Source organism: Hyperolius riggenbachi, chromosome 6, assembly GCF_040937935.1.
Source record: "Hyperolius riggenbachi isolate aHypRig1 chromosome 6, aHypRig1.pri, whole genome shotgun sequence".
Taxonomy (NCBI): Eukaryota; Metazoa; Chordata; class Amphibia; order Anura; family Hyperoliidae; genus Hyperolius; species Hyperolius riggenbachi.
Window position 1 is genome coordinate 151,392,993 of NC_090651.1, and position 23,567 is coordinate 151,416,559.

At 42.8% G+C, this 23,567-nt stretch overlaps 1 protein-coding gene across 3 annotated transcripts in view; it reads left to right on the forward strand.

Moving 5' to 3' along the window:
- The window catches only part of CAMSAP2 (calmodulin regulated spectrin associated protein family member 2), a 184,211-nt gene that overhangs the window by 84,456 nt on the left and 76,188 nt on the right, over nt 1–23,567 (forward strand). For all 3 annotated transcript variants that reach the window (XM_068240085.1, XM_068240087.1, XM_068240088.1), the window contains exons 3-4: nt 22,194–22,355; nt 22,695–22,778. In XM_068240085.1, coding sequence (XP_068096186.1) covers nt 22,194–22,355; nt 22,695–22,778 — 246 coding nt within the window. The remainder of the gene's footprint in view (nt 1–22,193; nt 22,356–22,694; nt 22,779–23,567) is intronic.

Consider the following 23,567-nt stretch of genomic DNA (forward strand, 5'->3'; position numbering starts at 1 on the left):
ATCCAGATATGCAGTATTAAAGAGAATCTGTAACATTAAAATATCCCCTGGGGGGTACTTACCTCGGGTGGGGGAAGCCTCAGGATCCTATTGAGGCTTCCCACGCCGTCCTCCGTCCGTCACTGCAGCCCTCCGTACAGCGGCGACGTAAATATTTACCTTCCCGGCTCCTGCGCAGGCGCTCTGGTGGCTGTTGGCTCCGAAGTAGGCGGAAATACCCGATCGCCTTCGGGTCTGCTCTACTGCGCAGGCGCAAGTCTCCGGCGCCTGCGCAGTAAAGCGTACCCGACGGAGATCGGGTATTTCCGTCTATTTCCGAGCAGAAAGCAGCCACCGGCCGCCATGCGTATTATTGGACGCATTCCCTACTGCAATTATCGCTGTTGCGGACCGCAACACATACAAAAATATGCGTTGCCGCATTCCACACGCGTAGATATGTGACAACGCGTATTTTTGTACGCGTTGTGGTCTGCAACAGCGCTAATTGCAGTAGGGAATGCGTCCAATGATACGCATGGCGGCCGGCCGACTGGTGAGTCGTCAAAAACGAAACTAAGTGACAGCGGGTGACCGGAGGATTCCAGAGCAGCTCCGAGGGCACAGGACTGCTGCAGGGGGCTGGTAATAGCCCCAGGTAAGTGAAACTCTTTACCCCCCGTTCAGTTAAGGTTCCCTTTAAGGGCTTTCTTTTTCTACCATATAATTGCTCTTGTTTTGAGCCCTAGCACACACAGGTATTTGGTTGAGGTGTTGCAGACACTTTCCAGAAACTACCGAATTTTGGTTACTTTCACAGTTTTTCCTTGGACTTTGCAATAAATAGGTTCTCAGCAAATGGAAAATCTCAGCAAGAAGTTGCCAATATATTTAGCAAGTCCACAAAAATGTGTATTTTCCAAGCCACTGTCGAGTACATATTTAGAAATGCATGATCTATGCACACGGGCACATTAAAGCAGACTCATAGTTTATCGTCCGAGTCTAATAATTAAACATCAGCTATAATGTGTGTAGTAAGAACATTTCTTCAGGCGTTGAAGTTGTAGTGATGTCAGACGCATTCCTTGCTGCCGCAGTCAACTTCTCAGGCAGGGTGAGGGGACCTGTGGTGAAGAGGAACAGTACTGTGCTTTCATGTGATCAGGTAGGCAGTAGTTGTAACATGTGCTTCCCAACAATCTCTTAAAACATTCTTCACACGTCTGTGTGATCTGAACATAGTGGTACTTCCAATTTCAATTTCTGCTTGTAATGTAATTTTCATCATACAAAATAAGGTAAGGCTGCCATTCTTAAAGGACAACTGCAATGAGAGGGATATAAAGGCTGCCTTATTTATTTCCTTTTATGCAATACCAGATGCCTGGCTGTACTGCTGATCCTCTGCCTCTAATTCGTTCAGCCATAGACCCTGAACAAGCATGCAGCAGATCAGGTGTTTCTGACATTGTTAGATCTGACGAGATTAGCTGCATGCTTGTTTCTGGTGTGATTCAGACACTACTGCAGCCAGATAGATCAGCAGGGCTACCAGGCAACTGTTATTGTTTAAAAGGAAATAAATATGGAAACCTCCATATTCTTCTCACCACAGTAGTTCTTCAAAGTTTCTTCTACACTGTGCCCATTGAGTTGCAATACCATCACAATGCAGTGGTGCCAAAAAGTCGCATGACAAGTTAGACGTGTGGTGAGAACATACAGTGAAGCATACAGTACAATGAAAGTATGCTTCACTGCCCCTGTAAAGGCACAGCATGCTGTGCGTTACTTCAACAGGACCTATTGCACCCTACATGAATGTACCATAGGAAAGTCATTGCATCATTTTGGGATGTGATTATATTGTCTGTTGCGAGACGGAACGCAGCGCATTCAGTGTGAAAGGGCTCAGGGATGCTTACAATGAACGCTGAAAAACTGATAACGCTTTAGGCCTCATTCACACTGGAGTGTTTTACTAGCGATCTCAGTGGCTTTTTCAAACGGTGGTGATCATTAGTGTTTTGAAAAGCGCTACTGCAATGTAATGTGTACGGCAGCGTTCACACTTAGCGATCGCCAGCAATTTGCTGAAATTGCAAAAGCCCTGCATGCGGTGTTTTTTAGTGTTTTGGGAGTGATTGTGCTTCAAAGCTATAGAGTCGCAAAATGCAATCGCTCCAAAATCGCTTTCATGAAAAGTGAAAAATCGATGGAAAATTGCTTTGCAAAACGCAGTGATTTTGCTAGCTTTTTGGGATTCCCAGTGTGCAGGAGGCCTTAACTGATCAGCTTTCAGTTAAAATGCATAGGTATAAATCGAGCCATAGGGAAACATCAGCATTTCCGAAACCTGGGCTGCAAGTGTGAACCGGGCCTAAGTTGTCTGTTCAGTTACTGATAGCAACTTATTTAGTAAAAACCAGGTCTAAGATGACCAGATGAGAAATAATGCACCACATAAGACTGTTTTCCCTTTACACCCTAAATGTAATTCTGTATAAAATAGTTCATCATCACCTTTTGCTTACTGTTTTGCTGATAGGTGGCATTTTGTATGGAAAATCAGCTGCTGCAGACCTGTCTGCACTAATCTCTCTTTTCTCCAGTCACATCTCTCATTCTGTCATTGTATCCACATACTTGGCAATGCAGTTGTTTAAAAGTTATATCAATTACATTATTTTCATGTTTAATAAACTCAGTATGCATTCGGTTTCATGACACTTAGGAGTGAAGGAAACGCTCAAGAGTGCTTGCTTACAGATCATAGGGGGGCATATTTACAATGGAGTAACTTTCTTCTATCAGATCGCTTCTTTCCTGACATCTGCCCTTTACAATATTGTTATTCTAATTTAATTCCATATTTAAAAATCATATTTTGTTCACTGGCAATGCTAGTACTGTAGTCCCCCTAAACTGGTGACTTGCAGCTTTATTTACTTGAATAGAGTAAGGGCTAGTTCACAGTGCTCAGTTCTGTGGCAGGATAATACTGCATGTCAACTCACTGCCCATACAATTCTATGGTCCTGTTCACAGTACTGCGTTATAACGGATCGTGTTATTATAACTCGCTGCATGCAGGCTTTGTAAAGTCTATGGCCAGTCTCCATTGCAGTTCACGCTCATTGTAACATGTGCGGTATGCAACTGACCACTGTGAACCTAGCCTAATGGATTTGTATTTGTGACTGTTACTTTTTATTTCATTTATAAATATGACGATCTGTACTCTATAGAAATAGTCACATTTTTTTTTGTTGGCCAGGCTAATCCCACCTATAGGGATAGTCAATGAGATGCAGAATTACGCAGATTTTGTATGCAAATGTATGCAGCTTGAAAATGGACCTTCAAATTGCACCTTTGCCAGGTTCAGTTGGTCCATGTTCAAACTGCATAAATTTGCATACCAAATTTATAAAGTATCATTTTGAATCCACTCAGAACTAATGGCATTTCATCAACCATTCCTATCCACCTATATACATTAGCCCATGGTCCTAGCTGCTTTGGTGTGCAGCTCCATAGACCAATACAGATGATAGCTCTTATTCTATAAGGGATGGGCAGACCCGTTTTCCAACATTATTTGTATCATCAGTAATAGCTACGGTAAATGGAATTATACCTTTGTATAGTACAGTATAGTCCTGCTTTAATTAGAAACTCCAGTGAAAATAGTGTAATAAAAAAGTGCTTCATTTTTACAATAATTATGTATAAATGATTGTCAGTGTTCTTCCATTGTAAAATATTTTCTCTCCCAGATTTACATTCTGACATTTACCACATGGTGACATTTTTACTGCTGGCAGGTAATGTCTGTTAGAATTTAAGTATTATATGCTTGAATTCGTAGGCTTCAGTTACTTTACTTAACTAGGTTTGTAAAAAGACTTGCTATGCAGTGTCTCTTTAATGGCCCATACTCACGGGCTACAATTGTCGCCGCAACCTCGAACCGTCGCTTGTCGCTGCTGTCGCCAGGCGTTTGGCGCGGTCAATCGCCTGGTGACAGTTGCCGCCGCAACTTCGCCGCAACTGTCGCTAGTCCGCGTGTGTATGCGGACTAGCGACAGCAAGCTCTATGCAGAACACGGCGCCTCCGGCGGTGGGGGGAGGAACGTCGGTGACAGCTTCCGTCGCACCGCTGATCCCTCTTCCGTGTGTGTACGCGGAGGGACCTGGCGAGGAGCTGTCGCCGGTCTGTCGCGCACACGCTCACGTGTGCTAGCGACAGGCCACAAATGTAGCCCATGAGTATGGGCCATAAGGATCATTTTCTCTGAGAGAGAGAGAGAGAGGCATTTCTAGAAGCACTGTGGAACATGGTTTTGTGTCTCACACAAAGCCATAGTGCTTATCTGTCCATGATGTAAAGACATCTGGGCAGCCTTTACTGTAAAGATCGAGTGTTTTCATATTTCCCTAAAGGTAAACAATAGCCAGGGAACATTTTACCTAATTTCTGGGTACAAGTAGAGGAAACGCCATGTTTGGCTAGTCCCATTGGAGCAGGCGTGGATAGGGTCATCCATCACATGCTATTATCAGCAAATTGCATGCGATGGGGACTGGACCATCCCATGCGGGATGATGTCACATTTAACTCTTTAGAGGTTAGTATAAGAATAGCCAACATGGGTTTCCGAGGGGACTTCTCACTTATGACTTTACTTCTCACTCCTGATTCTACTTTCCTTCTACATTTTCTGTATGCTGTATATATGCCTAAGTGCAACTAGCATAGATGTAACAAAGAGAAAGCCTGGTCTCTCGTCACTAGGGATAGACCAAGTCTGCATGGAACACATAAGATTCTACAGACCGTTTGCTTTGCCGAGGGAGGTAACATGTAACGGAGATATAAGATTGCTGATGAACACATCTGTATATTTGTTTTACAAATAAACTCTTGAACCTTTGACGACGTCTAAGAAGTTTAATCTCCTATGCTGTTTGCTGTGATAAGTGTCAAGTTATCACACTTCCTATGATATGGTGCCGAACGAAGGTGTAGTGTTGTTATCAATAGCAACCAACAAATATTTATAACCATGTCAGTGGAAGGAGATGCTGCTTGCTTTTTTTTTGGCAGTTGGACCAAGCTATTAACAGCTGTTATTTCCCACAATGAGGTTCACAGACCGGAAACTGTCAGGACCATGGTCCTGACCTCACACCGTGAGAGGGGTTTCACCACAATATCAGCCATACAGAGCCCCCTGATGATACGTTTGTGAAAATAAAAAGATTCCTCATGGGGAAGGGGGTATCAGCTACTGATTGGGATGATGTTCAATTCTTGGTCACGGGTTCTATTTAAGCTCACATTTGATAGCAACTGAAATAAGGTGTAATCCCAACCATCATAGTGCACTCCATCCAATGTATACAGGAGTTCTGACCTCATCCAAGCTCTCTAGTGCAGACACTAGTGCCCCCTTATCAGGGCGGTAATAATAATGACTGGATAAGAATTTCCGTCTGCTCCAGTTGTGTGCCTTCCGTTTCTCCAGCAGATGCATTAACCCTCTGGATACTATTATTCAGTAAAACAAACATTACTATTTCTGTACTGAAAAAAGGATGTTTTGGTTCATAGATCACAACACTTTAGCTGGCCAAAGAGATCATATTTGTTCTTAGTCTTTAATGCTATAAACGGGTAAATATGTAAATATGTAATTGTGCATACTACTATACATATTACAAGACCTGGTCCTGATTCCATAGACAGTCCTTACGTGCTGTATGTACATAGCAGTAAACGCACTGTATGTTCATAGCAGTGTCTACAGCTACCTTTTCTAGACGGTCATCTGATATCTACTGTATATAAAGAAAACATTGAAAACCAAATTATACTTTCTTACTTTTTTGCCACAATCTCCTGGGCCCAACACCCTCCTCAATGGCACAAAGGTGTCTTTCTTCTTGCTGTATACCTGCTATAGAACAACTGACAGGATTGGTTACCCAGATGAAGCAATCCCCGCCCACATCAAGACAATAGAAAATGATGACCCCTGGCATGCTGTCTCCGGTGTCAAAAAGAGCCACTGACCATTCTTGTTTGATCCTCAGGCATGCATTTTGGTCAGAGAGCAGCCACTGTTTTGAATTAGAACCCATATATAGTGTGTTACAAAGGTTCTGACAGACATGGTAGGAGTACTGTTACTTTAGTATGTTCAATATGACAGTAAGTATATCAATCTCATGAAATCAGGTAAGTACCCTTTCACAAAGGTGGTTAAAAGGGGTGCTCAGCAAATGTTTTGCTACTTACTGAGTTCCCCTACAGCAGCCCATTTACAAAGTATATATTGAAATTAAAAGGTTTACAGTCAAACAAGGGCAACTCTGTGAAAACAAATTAGGTCAGTATCTGTGAACATACATGGGCAGATTTACCATAAGGCTTTGTAGGCATGTGCCTACAGGCGCCTGATGAAGGAAAGGCGGCCCACTCCCCTCCCCAAGTGCCTCCCTTCCCTTTGCCTATGCAGAGTCTGGAGCAGAGTGTAAATGACCTCTCATGCACCTGGGTCTCAGTATTCCACGGACCAAATCTCCCTCAAGTCAGGGGCACATCTAGCTACCTAATATTTGGGGGCGCCTCTAGCTACTTATACTGAGCCTAGCTCTGGCTACTTAATACTAAGGTGCTAATCTGCAGCTACCTATGGCGGGTAAGGGAGAAGTGACAGCTGGGCCAGCCAGCACACTTGCAGTGCAGTTCGGCTGGGGTTTGCATGTTCTTGGAGGGTGAAGTCTAGGGTACCAAGACATCTGTGCCTATAGGCTCCTGTGATGGAAATCCGGGCCTGACTGAAAGCAAGGAAAGGGAAGTTACAGCTTAAAGTGAACCTGAGGTAAGAGTTTTATATGGATGCTGTCTTATTTATTTTCCTTTTAAGCAGACCAGTTGCCTGGCAGTCCTGCTGGATCTTTGCCTCTAATACTTTTAGCCATGGACCCTGAACAAGCATATGCAGATCAGATGTTTCAGACATTGTAAGAATTGACAAGATTAGCTTCATGCTTGATTCTGGTGTAATTCAGACCCCACTACAGCCAAATTTATCAGCAGGGCTGCCAGGCATCAAATATGGCAGCCTCTATTATTCTCACCCCGGGTTCACTTTAACCACTTAACGACCGCCTAACACCAATAGGCGGCGGCAGGTTGTAAGTGGAATTACATGGAAACGGCCGCTCGTTTGATCGGCCTTTCCATGTCAGTTCACCGAGGGTGTCTCCGTGATGAGCCTGTGAGCCTCCGATCGCGGCTCGCAGGCTAATTGTAAACACGAGGGGAAGAAATCCCCGGTGTTTTCATCATACGGCCCCCAGCAGGACATCCCCCTAGTGGGGAAAAAAGGGGGGGGAAGTCTGGTCGCCCTGGCTATTACACGATCTGTGCTGTGGGCTGGAGAGCCCACCCAGCACAGATCTTCCAAAAATAGCCCAGTCCTTAAGTGGTACAAAAATGGAGCAGATGCCCAGATGAAGCATTGTGATTGGTTGCTCAAAACAACTGCTCCATGTTTGTAATTATTTTCTAGCAGTTTTGCTCCAATTTTCCTTGGTCGGGTATTTTAATGGTGTGGCATTTTAACGGCTAGTCAGATAACCATAAATAGTCTTTATTTTCACCTGTGAAAAGATGTGTATGTTGAGTTATTTTATTTTTACGTGCAATGTGTTTTTCCCGCCTGTAATTAGGTTGTATCGCACATTGTGCTGTGTTTAGGAGGAGTATTAGCTTGCATGTTTCCTGCCCGGTGTGTGTAGCTGACAGATGTGCAGAGCTTGGGATTCCTGAACAGGTGGAATTGCTGACCTGTCAAAGAAGAGAATGTGAGATAACTACTTTCCTGTATCCTTGGGGTAAATACTAACTGAAGCAAGAAAATACATGATTCTGGGGCAAGAATATACAAGATTCATTGCCGGGAGACTGTGTGTGCATTTCCAAACCTAGAGCATATGCTATATATTATAAACTATTATTTTCCCACCTTGCCCAGTGTTTTATTTTGATTGTAGTGCTGCAAATGTCTTTCATAATGGGAATCTTGAAAAGTTCACCAAGCTTGTGTTATAATAAAATCTATATTTAGAGACGTCTTGAGGAACTTTAGAGTATTGTCTAAGTGCCCGTAACAGAATGTTTTGTTTAACATTCGAGTGATTTCCAATGTCGGCAGAAATATTGTTCACACAAGAGGAAGACAGGAGTAATAACTGCAGCAATGAAGGAGTTAAGGCTGGCCATGGAACAGCCGGAGGGGGCTTGCTTGTAAGTTTCTGGCCAGGCACAGTGGTATGTTCGGAATCGGTGACACCCATCTAGCTGGCAAATTTGATGGAGCTGAACAGCTTCTGTTTTCTTATTCATGTAAGCAAACGTTACTATTCACTCAAGTTCCTTCGAATATTGCTTTATAGACTGTTTGCAATCTCCACTCTCTGTGTGTAGTAAAACTGGCAAAGGTGAAAAAGATTTTACAAAACTTGCTGCTCCTTCAGAAAGTTATGTGCTGTTTAGAACATCCACTACGATGGCCTGTGTTATGGATTTTTCAGCATAGTGTGGTCTACACTGTGTTCAATATTGGTCTAAAAACGGCTCTGGAAAAGTCATCTCTTTTTCCATGTTGCTAGATTCCTTTAGGTATCTTATGAATTATGCTTTCAGTGTTTCTGTGTAGTTTTTATGTGTGTCTCAACTTTGTGGGAGTGCAGTGTTTTGTTTTCATGTTCCGTTCCTTAAGGGACCCCGTCACCTTTTCAGAATTATTATTATTTTTTTTTTAGAAAAACTCAATACTTTCAGTCCAGCTCTACATATTGCAAGGTTTATTGTCAAACATTATTTTAACTAATTGTTTGGTTCATATACCTTGAACCTGGCAGATGAGTGTCATTTTGCAGTCGGTCATTAGATTAGTGCAGGCGTTGAAAATGCTCCAGCTGATTACTCCTGCACCAAGGTGCAAGTTTGTTGGTTTCATGGCAACAGTAATCTAAATAGAAAGCTGTCCTAATGCTGGGAACACACAATGCGTTTTTTGGTCGATTCTCCGTTCAATCGATTTTCGATTTGTTTATCCGTTTGATTTCTTGCTGGATTCTCTTATCTTTTCTTATCAATTTCCATTCACTTCTATGAGAAATCGACCAGAAAAACGATCGAAAATAATATTGGACATGACGGAAATTATCTATTGAACCGTCTATCTAACACAAAATTGTATGGTGTGTTCCTAGCATAAGAACATTTTGCCTGCTGCTAGCCCAGACCTCTCAACTGAATTTACCTACTTCCCGACCTGTTGAATTCATTATTATTGAATATGTATATAGCACTGATATCTTCTGCAGCTCTTTTACATAATGCATAAAGTTCAGTGTTCTCCCCAGAATTTTTTCCAGCTGGGTGGCATGAAATAGTAGCCGGGGGGCATGAAAAATTAGCCGGGTGGGGTGAGATGGGAGAATGCAGGGCCGGTGCTTCTGTGTGTAACTCTGCTTACAGAATAGGAGGAGGTGAGCCGATGACAGCCGGGTGTTCACCAAATCTAGCCGGGTGGAGCACCCGGCTAAAAGAGCCTGGGGAGAACACTGTAGTTGAGTTACTAATTTTTCCCTCAGAGGACTTCCCAATCTAGTCCATACTTTAGTAAGTAATTGTCTTCTGTTCCCATCATAGTCCAAGGCCAATTTTTGGTGGGGACCATCTGTATGTCTTTGGGATGTGGAAGGAAAACAGGAGTAGCAGGAGAAAACCCACAAAGATATGGGAGGGACATACAAACTCCATGCAGATAGTGACCTGGTCTAGAATTTGAACTGAGGATCCTAATGCTGCTAAACATGAGCACTAACCACTATGCCTACTTTTAAAAATATGTAAACTGGGGTGAGTGAGTTGCCTGGAAGCCCTGCTTATCTATTTGGCTGCAGTAGTGTCTAAAGTACACCAGAAACAAGCATGCAGCTAATTCTGTCAGATCTGACAATGTTAGAAACCAGGGCTGTGGAGTCTGTACAAAAATCCACCGACTCCGACTCCTCAGTTTAGGATTCCTCCGACCTCGACTCCGACCCCTCTAATTTGCATATTACAATCTTGTTGATTGAAAGTATGCAACATGAAATTTGTCTCTTAACTGCCAACGCTTAGGAATTTTCAAAGACAACTGATGTGAGAAGGATATGGAGACTGCCATATTTATTCCCTTTAGTCGTAGACTAAAACTAGTCCTTGGTAAGAGTACTTGTAAAAGGTACAGACCAGAACAAAAACTTCTATCAGAACCTAGGCAATGTAACTGTGGGTACATGAGAGTGATGTGCAGGTACTCTGCAGGGGAATAAGGAGATTCTTACTCTATTACACATTCTTCATGCACAATCTGAACCAGGTTTATGGGTGATAGACAACACCTCTGTGTTAAATGTGCACAACATTCTCAGTGGATTCCCTGCAGCTCTGTGGAGAGTGCATATGTAGAGTTTAGTACTACTGTGTAACAAAGTAAACCTGAGACAGATGAAATTAAAGTTTTATACACTTGAAACAAAAAGAAAAACCGAGAGCCCAATATAGTGCAGTAAGTCTAACAATTGTTGGCGAAATATTTAACAGATGTGGATATACTCACAAACACGGGTTACCACATAGGCAACCACTTGAAATGCAGGTGGGGAGCATTAGAACCTGACCCCACTCAGGTTTAAGAAGTCGCTCTCTGTAGATAGAAAGAAGGGGACAGTCCCCTCCACCCAAGGTGGACTATATACTGTGCAAATTTGGACAGAGGCGCCAGGCAGGTTAAAATGATCTAAAAACAACTAAAAAGGAGGAGTACAGGTGGACTTACCTCCTGAAATGATGGACAATCGAGATTGTTCAAATCGCAAATAATTTATTTTGGCACTCCGCAACGCTTTTCGCAGGTATAACCCGCTTCATCAGGCAAGGAGTGCAAGCTCAAAAAGGTCCAATTGTGGCAATGCGCCTCTGTCGAAGAGGCGCATTGCCACGATTGGACCTTTTTGAGCTTGCACTCCTTGCCTGATGAAGCGGGTTATACCTGCAAAACGCGTTGCGGAGTGCCAAAATAAATTGTTATTTGCGATTTGAACAATCTCGATTGTCCATCATTTCAGGAGGTAAGTCCACCTGTACTCCTCCTCCTTTCTTAGTTGTTTTTAGATCATTTTAACCTGCCTGGCGCCTCTGTCCAAATTTGCACAGTTAAAGTTTTATACATACCTGGGGCTTCCTCCAGCCCCCTTCAGGCTAATCAGTCCCTCGCTGTCCTCCTCCGCCACCTGGATCTTCTGCTAGGAGTCCGGGTACTTCAGCCAGTCTGGCATAATGCGCATGCACACACTCCGCCGGCGGGAGCGTACTACACCTGCGCAGCACTATTGCGCAGGTGCAGAACGCTCCTGGCTGTGGAAGCGGCATGCGGCCGGACTGCGCTGACTGGATGAATTACCAGGACATAGCAGAAGATCCAGGTGGTGGAGGTGGACAGCGAGGGACTGATTAGCCTGAAGGGGGCTGGAAGAAGCCCCAGGTATGTATAAAACTTTGCTTTTAATCCTTCTCAGGTACCATTTAATTCGTAGTCGCCAAATCAAATTTTATCAACCTATCAAATGATTTGATTTCATGAGCAAAGAGAGTGCGTACATTTGCATAAATCAGAATCAACGCAGAATTATTTATATATATTATCTCTATTAGTGACACAGCTACACATCAGGCTTTATACTTACAGCATAGATGTTATTTCGTATATATAAGAGATTCCTGTGTACACATCATATATACAGTCACAATCAGATGTGTATATCTGACTTTAAAGAGAACCCGAGGTGTGTTTAAAGAATGTTATCTGCATACAGAGGCTGGATCTGCCTAAACAGCCCAGCCTCTGTTGCTATCCCAAACCCCACTAAGGACCCTCTGCACTCTGCAATCCCTCATAAATCACAGCCATGATGTGAGGCTGTGTTTACATCTGTAGTGTCAGTCTCAGCTGCTCCCCCGCCTCCTGCATAGCTCTGGTCCCTGCCCCCGTCCCTTCCCTCCAATCAGCAGGGAGGGAAGGGATGCAGGCGGGGACTGGAGTTCTGCAGGAGGCGGGGAGAGCAGCAGACTGACACTATAGAGATAAACACAGTCAGCTCTGACAAGCTGTTTGTCAGCAGCGTGGCTGTGATTTATGAGGGATTGCAGAGTGCAGGGGGACCTTAGGGGGGTTTGGGATAGCAACAGAGGCTGGGCTGTATAGGCAGATCCAGCCTCTGTATGCAGATAATATTCTTCAAACCCACCTCGGGTTCTCTTTAAAAATACGGGGACTGCTTTATTGAAGCAGCACAAGTAACTATTTTTGATTGGTTTATTTCATTTTTGTGGACTAAGCACAGCTATTACTGTATGTATACATTATGATGACTATTATCTGAGAAATAAATTTTTTTATCATATTTTCTATTTTAATTAGTTAAAATTCATTAGGAGTTGGAGTCGGTGCATTTTTTCCCGACTCCGACTCCAGGCACCCAAAATTACTCCGACTCCACGACTCCGACTCCACAGCCCTGTTAGAAACACCTGATCTGCTTCATGATTGTTTAGGGTCTATGGCTAAAGGTATTAGAGTCAGAGTATCAACAGGATAGCCAGGCAACTGGTATTGCTTAAAAGGAAATAAATATGGCAGCCTCCATATCATCTCGTTACAGTTGTCCTTCAAAGGGACTCAGAGCTGTTAAATTTAAAATTTTATACATGGTGTTTCCTCCAGCCGCATCCGCTCCGATCGCTCCCACATCGCCGTCCTCCGCTGCCCGCAGCTTCGGGAATCGGGTCCCATGACTGACGTCAGTCACGGCCAAGTAACAGGAGAAGTGCGCTCTTTGCGTATCTCTCAAGCAGCTGCTGGGGAGATACGTAGAGGGCGCACTTCTCTTACGCCAGACTGGCTCTGAATGATGGAAGTGACGGGACCCGGTTCCCGAAGCTGCGGGCAGCGGAGGACGGCGGTGTGGGAGCGATTGGAGCAGATGCGGCTGGAGGGAGCCCCAGGTATGTATGCAATTTTTTTAATTATACAGCGCTGGTACACTTTAAATACAGAATAAGCAATAATGAGTACCAATTGCTTCTCTCAGGTTCAAGTTATTTCAGAGACAAATGTGGGTTTGTAAATGACTGTAAATCCATCCATTCATCCATCCATCTAAAAACTGTCGCACAAGAAAGGAAAGTTTTAGGCAACTCTGCATTGTTTTGATTTTTATTTAACCTCTTGATGACATAAGTAGTTGAATTCTATGCCCGGTCCAAATCTTGCTTTCCTAATCCACTGAAGTGCTGGGTGCACCTCAACTGATTCCAGCCTCAATGGCCATATATGATCGCATTTTTATTTAAATTGATTTGTTTGTGTAAAATGGTAGAGTACCGCATATTGCCTAGGCTCAGTTCCCACTTGTTCAGAAAACGTACCTATTTGGTAGGTTTTCTGCACCTCTGCTAAATGCAGGAAGCAGATCCTATAATGTGATGCTCGCCCACAATGACAAAAAATATTGGATCTTTGTATGCAGAGAAAATAAACACTGTTCAATAAAAGATTAAAATGTTTTCAGGTGTAATTTTTATTTTAGTCCCCATAATTTAATGATTTCCTTGACTCTCCCTCTTCCCTTCCACTTCTAATATATATATATACTAAACTTGTTATATCTATAGAAGGTAATTTGGAATTACATGTTTTTATTTTTGCTGCTACTGATGAATTGATAGATTTTTGAGACCTGTTAACATTGTGCTACTGACTGAGGCCGCTCTCATTCTGTGCTGCAAGACCCTGTAATAATTATATTTTCCAGTCTGCTTGAACCTTTAATTATTCTGGGTAGACGGCGAGTTCATTTTGCAGTCCTGCAATTTAAGTTCTCTATGTGTTTCTGTAGTGTAAGTTTAATTCATATACACAAATGGATTTTGAGCCTATCCAGAAGTTTTTCTCATCAAAATTTTCATGAGATGTGCAAATTAATCCCACCACTGAGACTGACCCAGCAATAAGCATGGAAATAAAAATACATGCTGCACACAGTGAGTGAGAGCCAGGTTATGCTGTAGTTATTACACATAATACCTACAACATCCTACTGTTATCTATAGATATGTTATGTTCTCATAAGGAATCTACCTGACTAGGCAACATGCATGTGTTCTGCTGCTTATTTCTCATTGCCACAATCCCTAATGCCTTAATTCAGGTGTGTAATTCAGACACTGCGGCAGCTATAAAAGATCAGTAGAACTGCCAATCACCATGGTCTAAAGAAAACAAACATGGCAGCCTTCAAATGCCTTTCACTACACCTATGACTGCTGACAGGCTGGGGAAGGGGCGGCGGAGGAGCTACACTGTGACCGCTTGGTGGTTAGGAAAATCAGCCAGGTGTAGCACACAGCAAAACTGGGCCAAAAAGAACACTTCAAATAGTTAATGGCACTCACTAACTGCCTGTACCATGTAGTCTTCTGCATCTGTGCTATGGCAGAGCAATTCTCTTCCTCTGGGATGTAACAGTGTGTGGAGGGAGCAGTGCTTCATTGCAAACGTACATTAAATTGTATAATTATGTGAGCAAATTCCCGATACGGGTATATGCAATTTGAGGTGTGTTGGTTTTGGCTGCTACATTCTGTATTTAAATCTGAGCTCCCCCCCCCCACTTCCCCAAACACTTACTGGCAGGTCAAAAAATATCTGTACCTTTTTATGTTTTTAGGCTCTCAGCCCTCCAATTAATTTAAGCTGGGGGACTTCTACTAAAACGCTCTCATTATCACTGGGAGCCCTGACCTATCCATCCGTGACATGGTGGGACATCTGTCCCTGGACCAGCCTCCTGGAATGATATCAGGGAGGAGGCAGGGTACTTACACACACCCTCCCCTCCACTTGCCACTGATTGTATATCAGTATAGCAAGCAGCTTGGTTTTGTTGTGATGTCACATGGTGGGGACAAGGCAATGTGATTTTGATGCTGGGGTTCTTGAGTGCTGCTCCACACTATTGTACCAAACATGGGTTCTTCCAAATATGCTGTCCAACATTATTTAAATGTAAAGATAATTTAGATCTCCATCAGTGTAAATTTTTAAGATGAGCTCCTAAGTAATGCTGTCACTTTTCCCTACATTATGACGTGAACTGAGATTTGCAAAGTAAGAGATTTAAGCTCAGCTTGGTTAATCTCCTTGTGTCAAAGCAATGTGTTGCTGTTGAGATTTTGGAATGCACTTTTAATCTAAATCAGAGAATTGCTGAATAAACACATTTGCCTTATTCTGTCAGAATCGATGAGAGAAAATGTGTCCATTTAGTGTGAAAACTTTCATACAGCAGTGGCACTTGTTAGTTTTCAGAGAACATTTACTATATTAGGCAAACTTAGAAATTGTACATACTTAATATAAAGTCGCCTAAATAGCCATACATTTATGACTGATGAGGTTTGGCTTTTATGACTCCAGTTGAGTGGAGGCAGTATTATTAGTGTTCCTTCTAGCTTAAAGAGAAACTCCAACCTAGAATTGAACTTTATCCCAATCAGTAGCTGATACCCCCTTTTACATGAGAAATATAATGATTTTCACAAACAGACCATCAGGGGGCGCTGTATGACTGATTTTGTGCTGAAACCCCTCCCACAAGAAGCTCTGAGTACCACGGTACTCTGGGCAAACTGCCACAATGTAACAATGTTCACAGACAGGAATTAGCTGTTTTAAAACAAACAATGTGAGAAGCGCTGACAAATTTCCACGAGAACAAAATATCTATTTATTCAGTAATAAAAGATCAGAGAAAAATGAGATAAAATAGGATAAAAATTATTCCAGTAAAATTCCATATGACACAACACACTCTTACTGCATTCACTCAATCAAGCGTCCTGAGAGCTTGCTGATGGGTTATCTCAAAAAAAGAATTTTTCTTTTTCTATATAAAAATCATCATAAATGAAGGTGCACCCATAAAACAGTTATATATGTAGGTATTCAAAATGTCTCTAATTCAAATGGTTATTATAAAAACCGCATAAGTTTGTTAATAATCCTCAATAAGGGTCAATAATAATGATATTGCATATGATCTGTGCAGTCCCTACTTCTATTGCACTGATCCCAAACTTTTTCTTCCTTCCAGAGTGTCCAGGTTAAATATAGGTATCCAGTCACATTTTCCCATATAGGGCAATGCACCACCTGTTTCCTGGTGAGTTAATGAGCACTAAGGGATCTCACAATACTCATAGATGGAATATACTCCTTAGTCCATTCTTATATGTCCTGTGAGTACAAGCACCAACCTTAGGTTCCCGCTGTAGTAGTCCAGGAGGAGAGGGGGACTGTTACAGATTATCCCGTCCGCATCCACCCGCCGTACCGTATAGCCAGGTGAAGGTCGCAGACCTGTTCAGAAGCCGCTCGTCACTCCTCGTACTCCGCGGCGGCCACCAGTTAGGCTTCCTGGGTCAGGGTTCAGATCAGAGACGTCACTTCCGTGCGTCTCGCCGCTATTTTCCTGCGTTCCACCAGTCTTACAGTGTTCGCTGGTCTAACTTAGAAGCTGGATATTCGGCGGCAGATCGTTCCAATAGATCTCATGGGGCGCCCCACTAAAATCTAGACCACTAAAATGTCACCATGTAATAAATGTCAGAATGTAAATCAGGGAGAGGAAAGATTTTACAATGAGCAAACACTGACTAAATCATTTATACATAATTATGGTAAAAAATTAAGCACTTTTTTTTTTTTACTACATTATTTTCACTGGAGTTCCTCTTTAAACTAACATTGTCTCTTCTTTAATAAACACCATACACTTTTTAATATTAATTCAGGAAAGTTGATAAGCCAATAAAACAAATAACAATCCATGACTAAGCACTCAATAATAAAAATCCAAGGCTGTGTAATGTAGAGGAAATTACTCAAAAATAATCTTAAAGAGAATCTGTATTGTTAAAATCGCACAAAAGTAAACATACCAGTGCGTTAGGGGACATCTCCTATTACCCTCTGTCACAATTTCGCCGCTCCTCGCCGCATTAAAAGTGGTTAAAAACAGTTTTAAAACGTTTGTTTATAAACAAACAAAATGGCCACCAAAACAGGAAGTAGGTTGATGTACAGTATGTCCACACATAGAAAATACATCCATACACAAGCAGGCTGTATACACCCTTCCTTTTGAATCTCAAGAGATCATTTGTGTGTTTCTTTCCCCCTGCAGCCATCTTCCACTGAAGTGTCAGGCTGTTTCTTCCTGCAGAGTGCAGACAGCTCTCCCTGTATGTAATTCCTCAGTATGTGAAAGCCCAGCCAGCTCAGAGGAGGATTTATCCAGCTTGTAAAAGATAAGAGAGAAGAGAGAAGCTGCCCTAATCTAAATAGTGCAGAGAGGGGCCTGGAGGGGGGAGATGCATCACAGAACCACAACACTGAAGAACTTGGCAGCCTTCCAGACACAGGCTGACAAGTCTGACAAGAGAGAGATAAGTTGATTTATTACAGAGACAGTGATAGTACAAAGTGCTGCAGTAAGCCAGAACACATTAGAATAGCTTTTGGAACTTGTAGGATGATAAAAAACAGGATGCAATTTTTGTTACGGAGTCTCTTTAAGTTTCACAGGGTTCAAATTGATTTTCTGGAAAAATGTGTCTCTTTTTCAGTCATATTATTGGATCAATTATCAGACTATGAGAATAGCCAGGGCCAGATTTAGTTGCAATAAACATGTTTAGAGGCACCACTTATTGAATGATCACCTAATGAGTTCAGATATTTCCTTATTTATAGTAATACTAATGTAGATCACTCATGTTTTTATAATAAGCGATTTTAATTCAGCAAAACTTCACAGCTTGACTGGTAGGTACAGTTTGCCAGTTGTGTAAATAGTCTGGCTTGGAGTCTAGAATATATTGATGAATGGAGTTTAAAGGACACCTGAAGTGAAAGGAATATGGAGGCTGCCATATTTATTGCCTTTTAAACCGTGCATATTTCCTAGTTGGCCTGCTGATCCTCGGACTCTCATGCTTTTAGCTATAGGCCCTGATAAGCATGCTGATCAGGTGTTTCTGACTGAAGTCTGACTGGATTAGCTGCATGCTTGTTACTGGTGTGTGATTCACACATTACTGCGAGCAAAAAGATCAGCAGAATGCCAGGCAAATGGTTTTGTTTATAAGGAAACCAAAATGTCAGCCTCTATATCCCTCTCACTTCAGGTGTTTTAAGGCACTGCATTGTTTTGTGCCTATTGTCTCCCAAGATATAAATCTGTCCCTGCCTATTGCATCTAGGCAGCTTTAGGCTGAAGTTCAGGTATCATTTTTACACATAGTTCTGCAGCAATATTTAATCAAAATGTGACTCCTGTGTACTGGAGCATTTTGGTCCGACTGAGATGTAATTTACCTCCCTCTACACAACACTGCAGCCGCTGCTTATTTTTAGCATACAGTGGATGGTGCATCAGGTGTGGGGCTGTATGTCTGTACCAGGCATCAGCACTGCAGTGATCCTGCATCCCCCAGCACCCACATTGACCTTTCCCTTCCCCAGCAGCACCCTTCTTGTCACCAGCATCACCCATAGTGACCTCCCCAACATCTAAACTGACCTCTCTCTCCACCAGCACTCCCAGTGACCTCTCCTTCTCCCAGCACCCCCAATGACTTCCTCTTCCTGCAGCACCCACAATGACTTCTACTTTTCTCAACATCCACCAACACCCCTCCTCCCCCCCCCCCCCCCATAGCTGGCATCCAGAACTCACACTCACATTACACCAAGTACCTGCACCCAGGCCTTACATTGCACCCACTACTCACACCTGCACACAGCCTCCACATGGCCCCCACTATCTGCACCAAGCACCTACTTCACCAGTATCCGCACCCAAAGTACCTCCATTTGAAACCCACGTGTCACCCAATGCCCACCCATAGCTAGCACCCGGTACAGGCATGGCACCAAGTATTCACAACCAATGTCACACCCAGTACCTGCACCCAGCACCCACACACCAGTATATGTACCCAGATCTCACATGGCACTAAGTACCTGCAATCAACACTAGCATGACACTTGATACCCACCCATAGCCAGAACCCATTTGACACCCTGTACCCGCACCCAGAACCCACATGGCAGCCAGCATCTGCATTCAGCAACCATATGACAACCAATACCCTCCTAGCCAGAAACGAGGAAGTGGGACCGTGCGGCCACCGGTGACAGGTCCGACTGACTCCACACTACCGAATGCAGACAGCGTTCCTGTGACTTAGTGTATTGTGTCAAGCGAAGGGCCTCAGGGGCATGCTTTGGGACACTTGGAGGGGGGGGGGGTGAAGGTCACAAGTCCATGCAGGGCAAGGGGGTTGGGGGGGGGGGTCGCCACAATTTGTAGGTACTACTGAGCATTTTGAGGGGGTACCTTTTTTTAAATTTGGGCACCCCCCTCACTTAAGAACCTCTGCACGGCCCCGGTTTGTACCTAGAAGTATTGGTGATTTAGGACATACATGTCAAACACATGGCCCTCAAGGTGTTTCCCCACTTTACATTATGTTTGGCCCACTCTACGCCACCAGGGAAGCTATATTGGAGGTGAAGCCTTAGAACACCAGGGAAGCCATATGGGGGATATGGGGGAAATAACTAAACACTAGGGAACTGTATAGTGGTTGAAGGGGGGCGATTAGACACCTGGGAACTTTATAAGGGAGGAAGGTGGCCAGCAGATATTGAGTTTGGCCTGCGACTAGGTCCCAGTGTACAATTTCGGCCCACTTTGTATTTGAGCGAGGAGAACGCCAGCGCATACCACTAAGGCTGCATCTGAAATGACCACCAGCTCAGTGTGTAGCACCTATATAGACTTTCTACACACTTCGCATTCAATTCAGATGCAAATCATATGCAAATCTGCTACTACTTATCATGCAAACAGGAAACTCAGGAGGAGGGGCTGGGAGCAGCTAACCTGACAGTTACATAGTTACAAAGTTAAGGAAAGGTGGGGGGGGAAAGGCTGCGCATCCCTAAACACATGCTGCAGTTGAATGGTTAATCGCACAGGCATACACTGCCTCTGCCAGACTGAAAAATGCATGCCCTGCATCCAAGACAAGTGCTAACATTTTTCTCTTTGTGCCCAGACTTCTCAAGCATCACTACAGTACACAGCAGTTGGGGAGGGGTAGCAAGACTTGGGGGTATAACAGCGTTGTACACAAGACCTTGCTGAACACTGAATAGGGACTACAAATCTTTGTGTGCAAAACTTTGTATGATTCCTTATAAGTGGCTGAGAAGATGCAGTCATTAGGAGGATTGTTCAGACAGCAGAAAGTTTTTTTTTTCTCTCAGTGTCCTTAGTTGTCAGTCTCTCAGGACAGGGAAAAGAAACTTCTACTCCGCACAGGGCCCCCTAGGGCTTCTGCATCCAACCCCCCCCTCCTTTCTATGGCTGCATCCCTTGCAGGGTCTATTGTTACACACCTGTGTTGAAGGTCTGTGTCTAGGGATGCTGAGGATGCAGCCTAAGGAATAGCTGATTTCCTCTGGAAACAGCTACATACTCTCTTTATGAAGTTTTTCTTTTAGGCAGGCAAAATATGACAACCTGCACACATTTTTGAATCTTTTGCAAATGTTGTCTTGGTGCAGTGACAGGCTGACATGGAAGATTATTTAGAGGTGAGAGAGATTGTTTCCTTTACTGCTTTGACATGTAGTTAAAGCCCTAACAACAGTATTAGTGGGATTAGACTTTAATCATCTTATCCACATCCATAGAAAATATACAATGGCTCAACTTGGTGAATACTCTTGGGCAACTGTTTACTTAGATAAGTTACAGTTAATTGCCTTCTTCAAAGATTTCCACTTCTTGTGTGTTTTTGTGAAAACTGAGATTATTTCAAGTAATATTTTGGTGTTACCGCTTGGCTATACTGTAGTAATAACTAAAAATCTGTGTGTGCCGGAATCCATCATTTTATGTATGTTGTTCACTTCTCTATTATTGGACTAGTGCAAGATTTAGGACTCAAAAGCAATCATATAAATTTGAAATACAGGATTGCAGATTAGGAAATTGTGTTTTTTATTTGACAAAACTGTCCTCAAGTCTCACCAATAGGATATAGTTTGCAGGCGACTTCACTTATGTACTGGTGAGTAATTGGTTCATCATATGTTTAACCACCTATCTGGATCTATACATTGGTGGGATTTGGAAACCACTCCTATATATAAATGAACTCAGTTTGGATGCTATGGCACTTATCTATAAAACTGTAAATGGCTATTTTATCACTCAGAATGTTCTTTCTCATATTGCCCTTTTTTATAATAACAATTGCAAATAAATAAATAAAAAAAAAACTTCATCCATTACTTGACCACTTCTGAACTCAGATTATAAATTCAAAATATTCATTAACAGAATTGGTTTTACTCCATACAAGTAGAAAACGAGTCATCACTGTTATCACCATTGAGCCTAGTAAAAAGCTGTCCAGAAAGTATGGAAGGAGTGCACTCACTTTCCATTCATTGATCGGATGCCCTGCCACAAAACTCTAGGGATATTTGAATGAAAACTATTTTTTTTTTCAATGCATGTGATCCAACTCACTATATAACTGTGTACAAAAATATAGGAAGCCCTCATACCCATCTCTAATATGAGAAGTAATAAGGGAGAAGTAATAATCACTAATGTAATGTAACATAAAACTGTTTGAAACCGAGCACAGTATATGTTTTATCACTAATAAAAGCCTGCGTGTTTACATGTGCCTATATATTTTTAATGAAAAATGTTTTATGATCTTTTTTACGTCATTCATATATTTTATTACATTTGTACTGGTTTAGGTTGTAACAAATGCTGTACCTTCTAAGGCATTGTGCAGTTTTTTCTGCCAAGATTACTGGAACATTTGACCTGGCATATAATCACGTGGATGAAATGTCATGACTATTGTGTAAATGCTGCATATCTAGACTGCTGTGTATTAAGTATATTGTGGTGTTGTTTTTGTGCAGAGTGCTCACCTTGCAATGATCGACACTTTGATGATGGCGTACACAGTGGAGATGGTCAGCATTGAAAAGGTCATTGCGTGTGTCCACAAGTACTCCCCCTTCTTCCAGACTGCGGACCTGCCTTATGACATTGAGGATGCTGTCATGTACTGGATTAATAAGGTGAGACCACTGTAGACGCACTGATGGGATTAAAAGTGAAGAGTGTAGTGTAGCTTTTTATTTTATTCAGGACCTTATTGCCCTTTTCCCACAGTAAACTATCTTAAATGACTGCTTGCATCATTCTGTTTTGGTTGCATGTAGTGAAGAAGTGTAACATGCTTCAGTTACATTGAATTTAGGAGTCAGTTCATAAACATTGTTGATTGGTAAAGTGCAGTAATCTATGGCAAATGTCTGATCTCAGGTTACACACACATATATATGTAAACACACACACACAGTGTGCAAAGGGATGATCCACTATCCTCGCTGAAATCAAGTTTCTGCATGTTTCAGGTAAATGGACACCTAAAAGGCATTCTAGAACAAGAACAACGAATGAAAGAACAGCAGAATGTTGACCAAGACACCAGTCAGAAGGTATGCTGTGATGTTGGTCTGTTGTAGGTTTGCAGCAGATTTTTTATTTTTTTATTTTTTTGGTTTGCTTCAGACTCACTTTAATGTATTGTGCACTTCTGTCTTAAAGTGACCCTAAAGTCAGGAATAAAAAATGAGTTTAACTCACCTGGGGCTTCCCTCAGCCCCCTGAAGCTGATCGGTGCCCACGCTAACTCCATCAGATAACCCTGGACCGGCCGGCGGCGACTTCCGGTTTCGCCGTCACCGGCCGACAGGCTGGGAACGCGAGTGATTCTTCGCGTTCCCAGCCAGAATAGCGCCCCCTATGCTGCTATTGCGGCCTCCCTATGCTGCAATAGCAGCATAGGGGGCGATATTCTGGCTGGGAACGCGAAGAATCACGTTCCCAGCCTGTCGGCCGGTGACGGCGAAACCGGAAGTCGCCGCCGGCCGGTCCAGGGTTATCTGATGGAGTTAGCGTGGGCACCGATCAGCTTCAGGGGGCTGAGGGAAGCCCCAGGTGAGTTAAACTCATTTTTTATTCCTGACTTTAGGGTCACTTTAATATGTAGGATATATCAAGTTTGGTACAAGTGCAATTTATTCCAGGGATATGATGGCTACTGTTGAAGCTATGCTCTTTTGTGCAAGTAAAAGATATAACAATGACTTCAATTCACAAGGCATTAATGCAGAAAACGGCAGATTTTACCAAACATCTAATGTCAAATCATTAAGGGCCCGTTTCCACTAGCGCGAATCCGCATGCAGACAACGCATGCAGATTCGCATAGGCAATACAAGTGG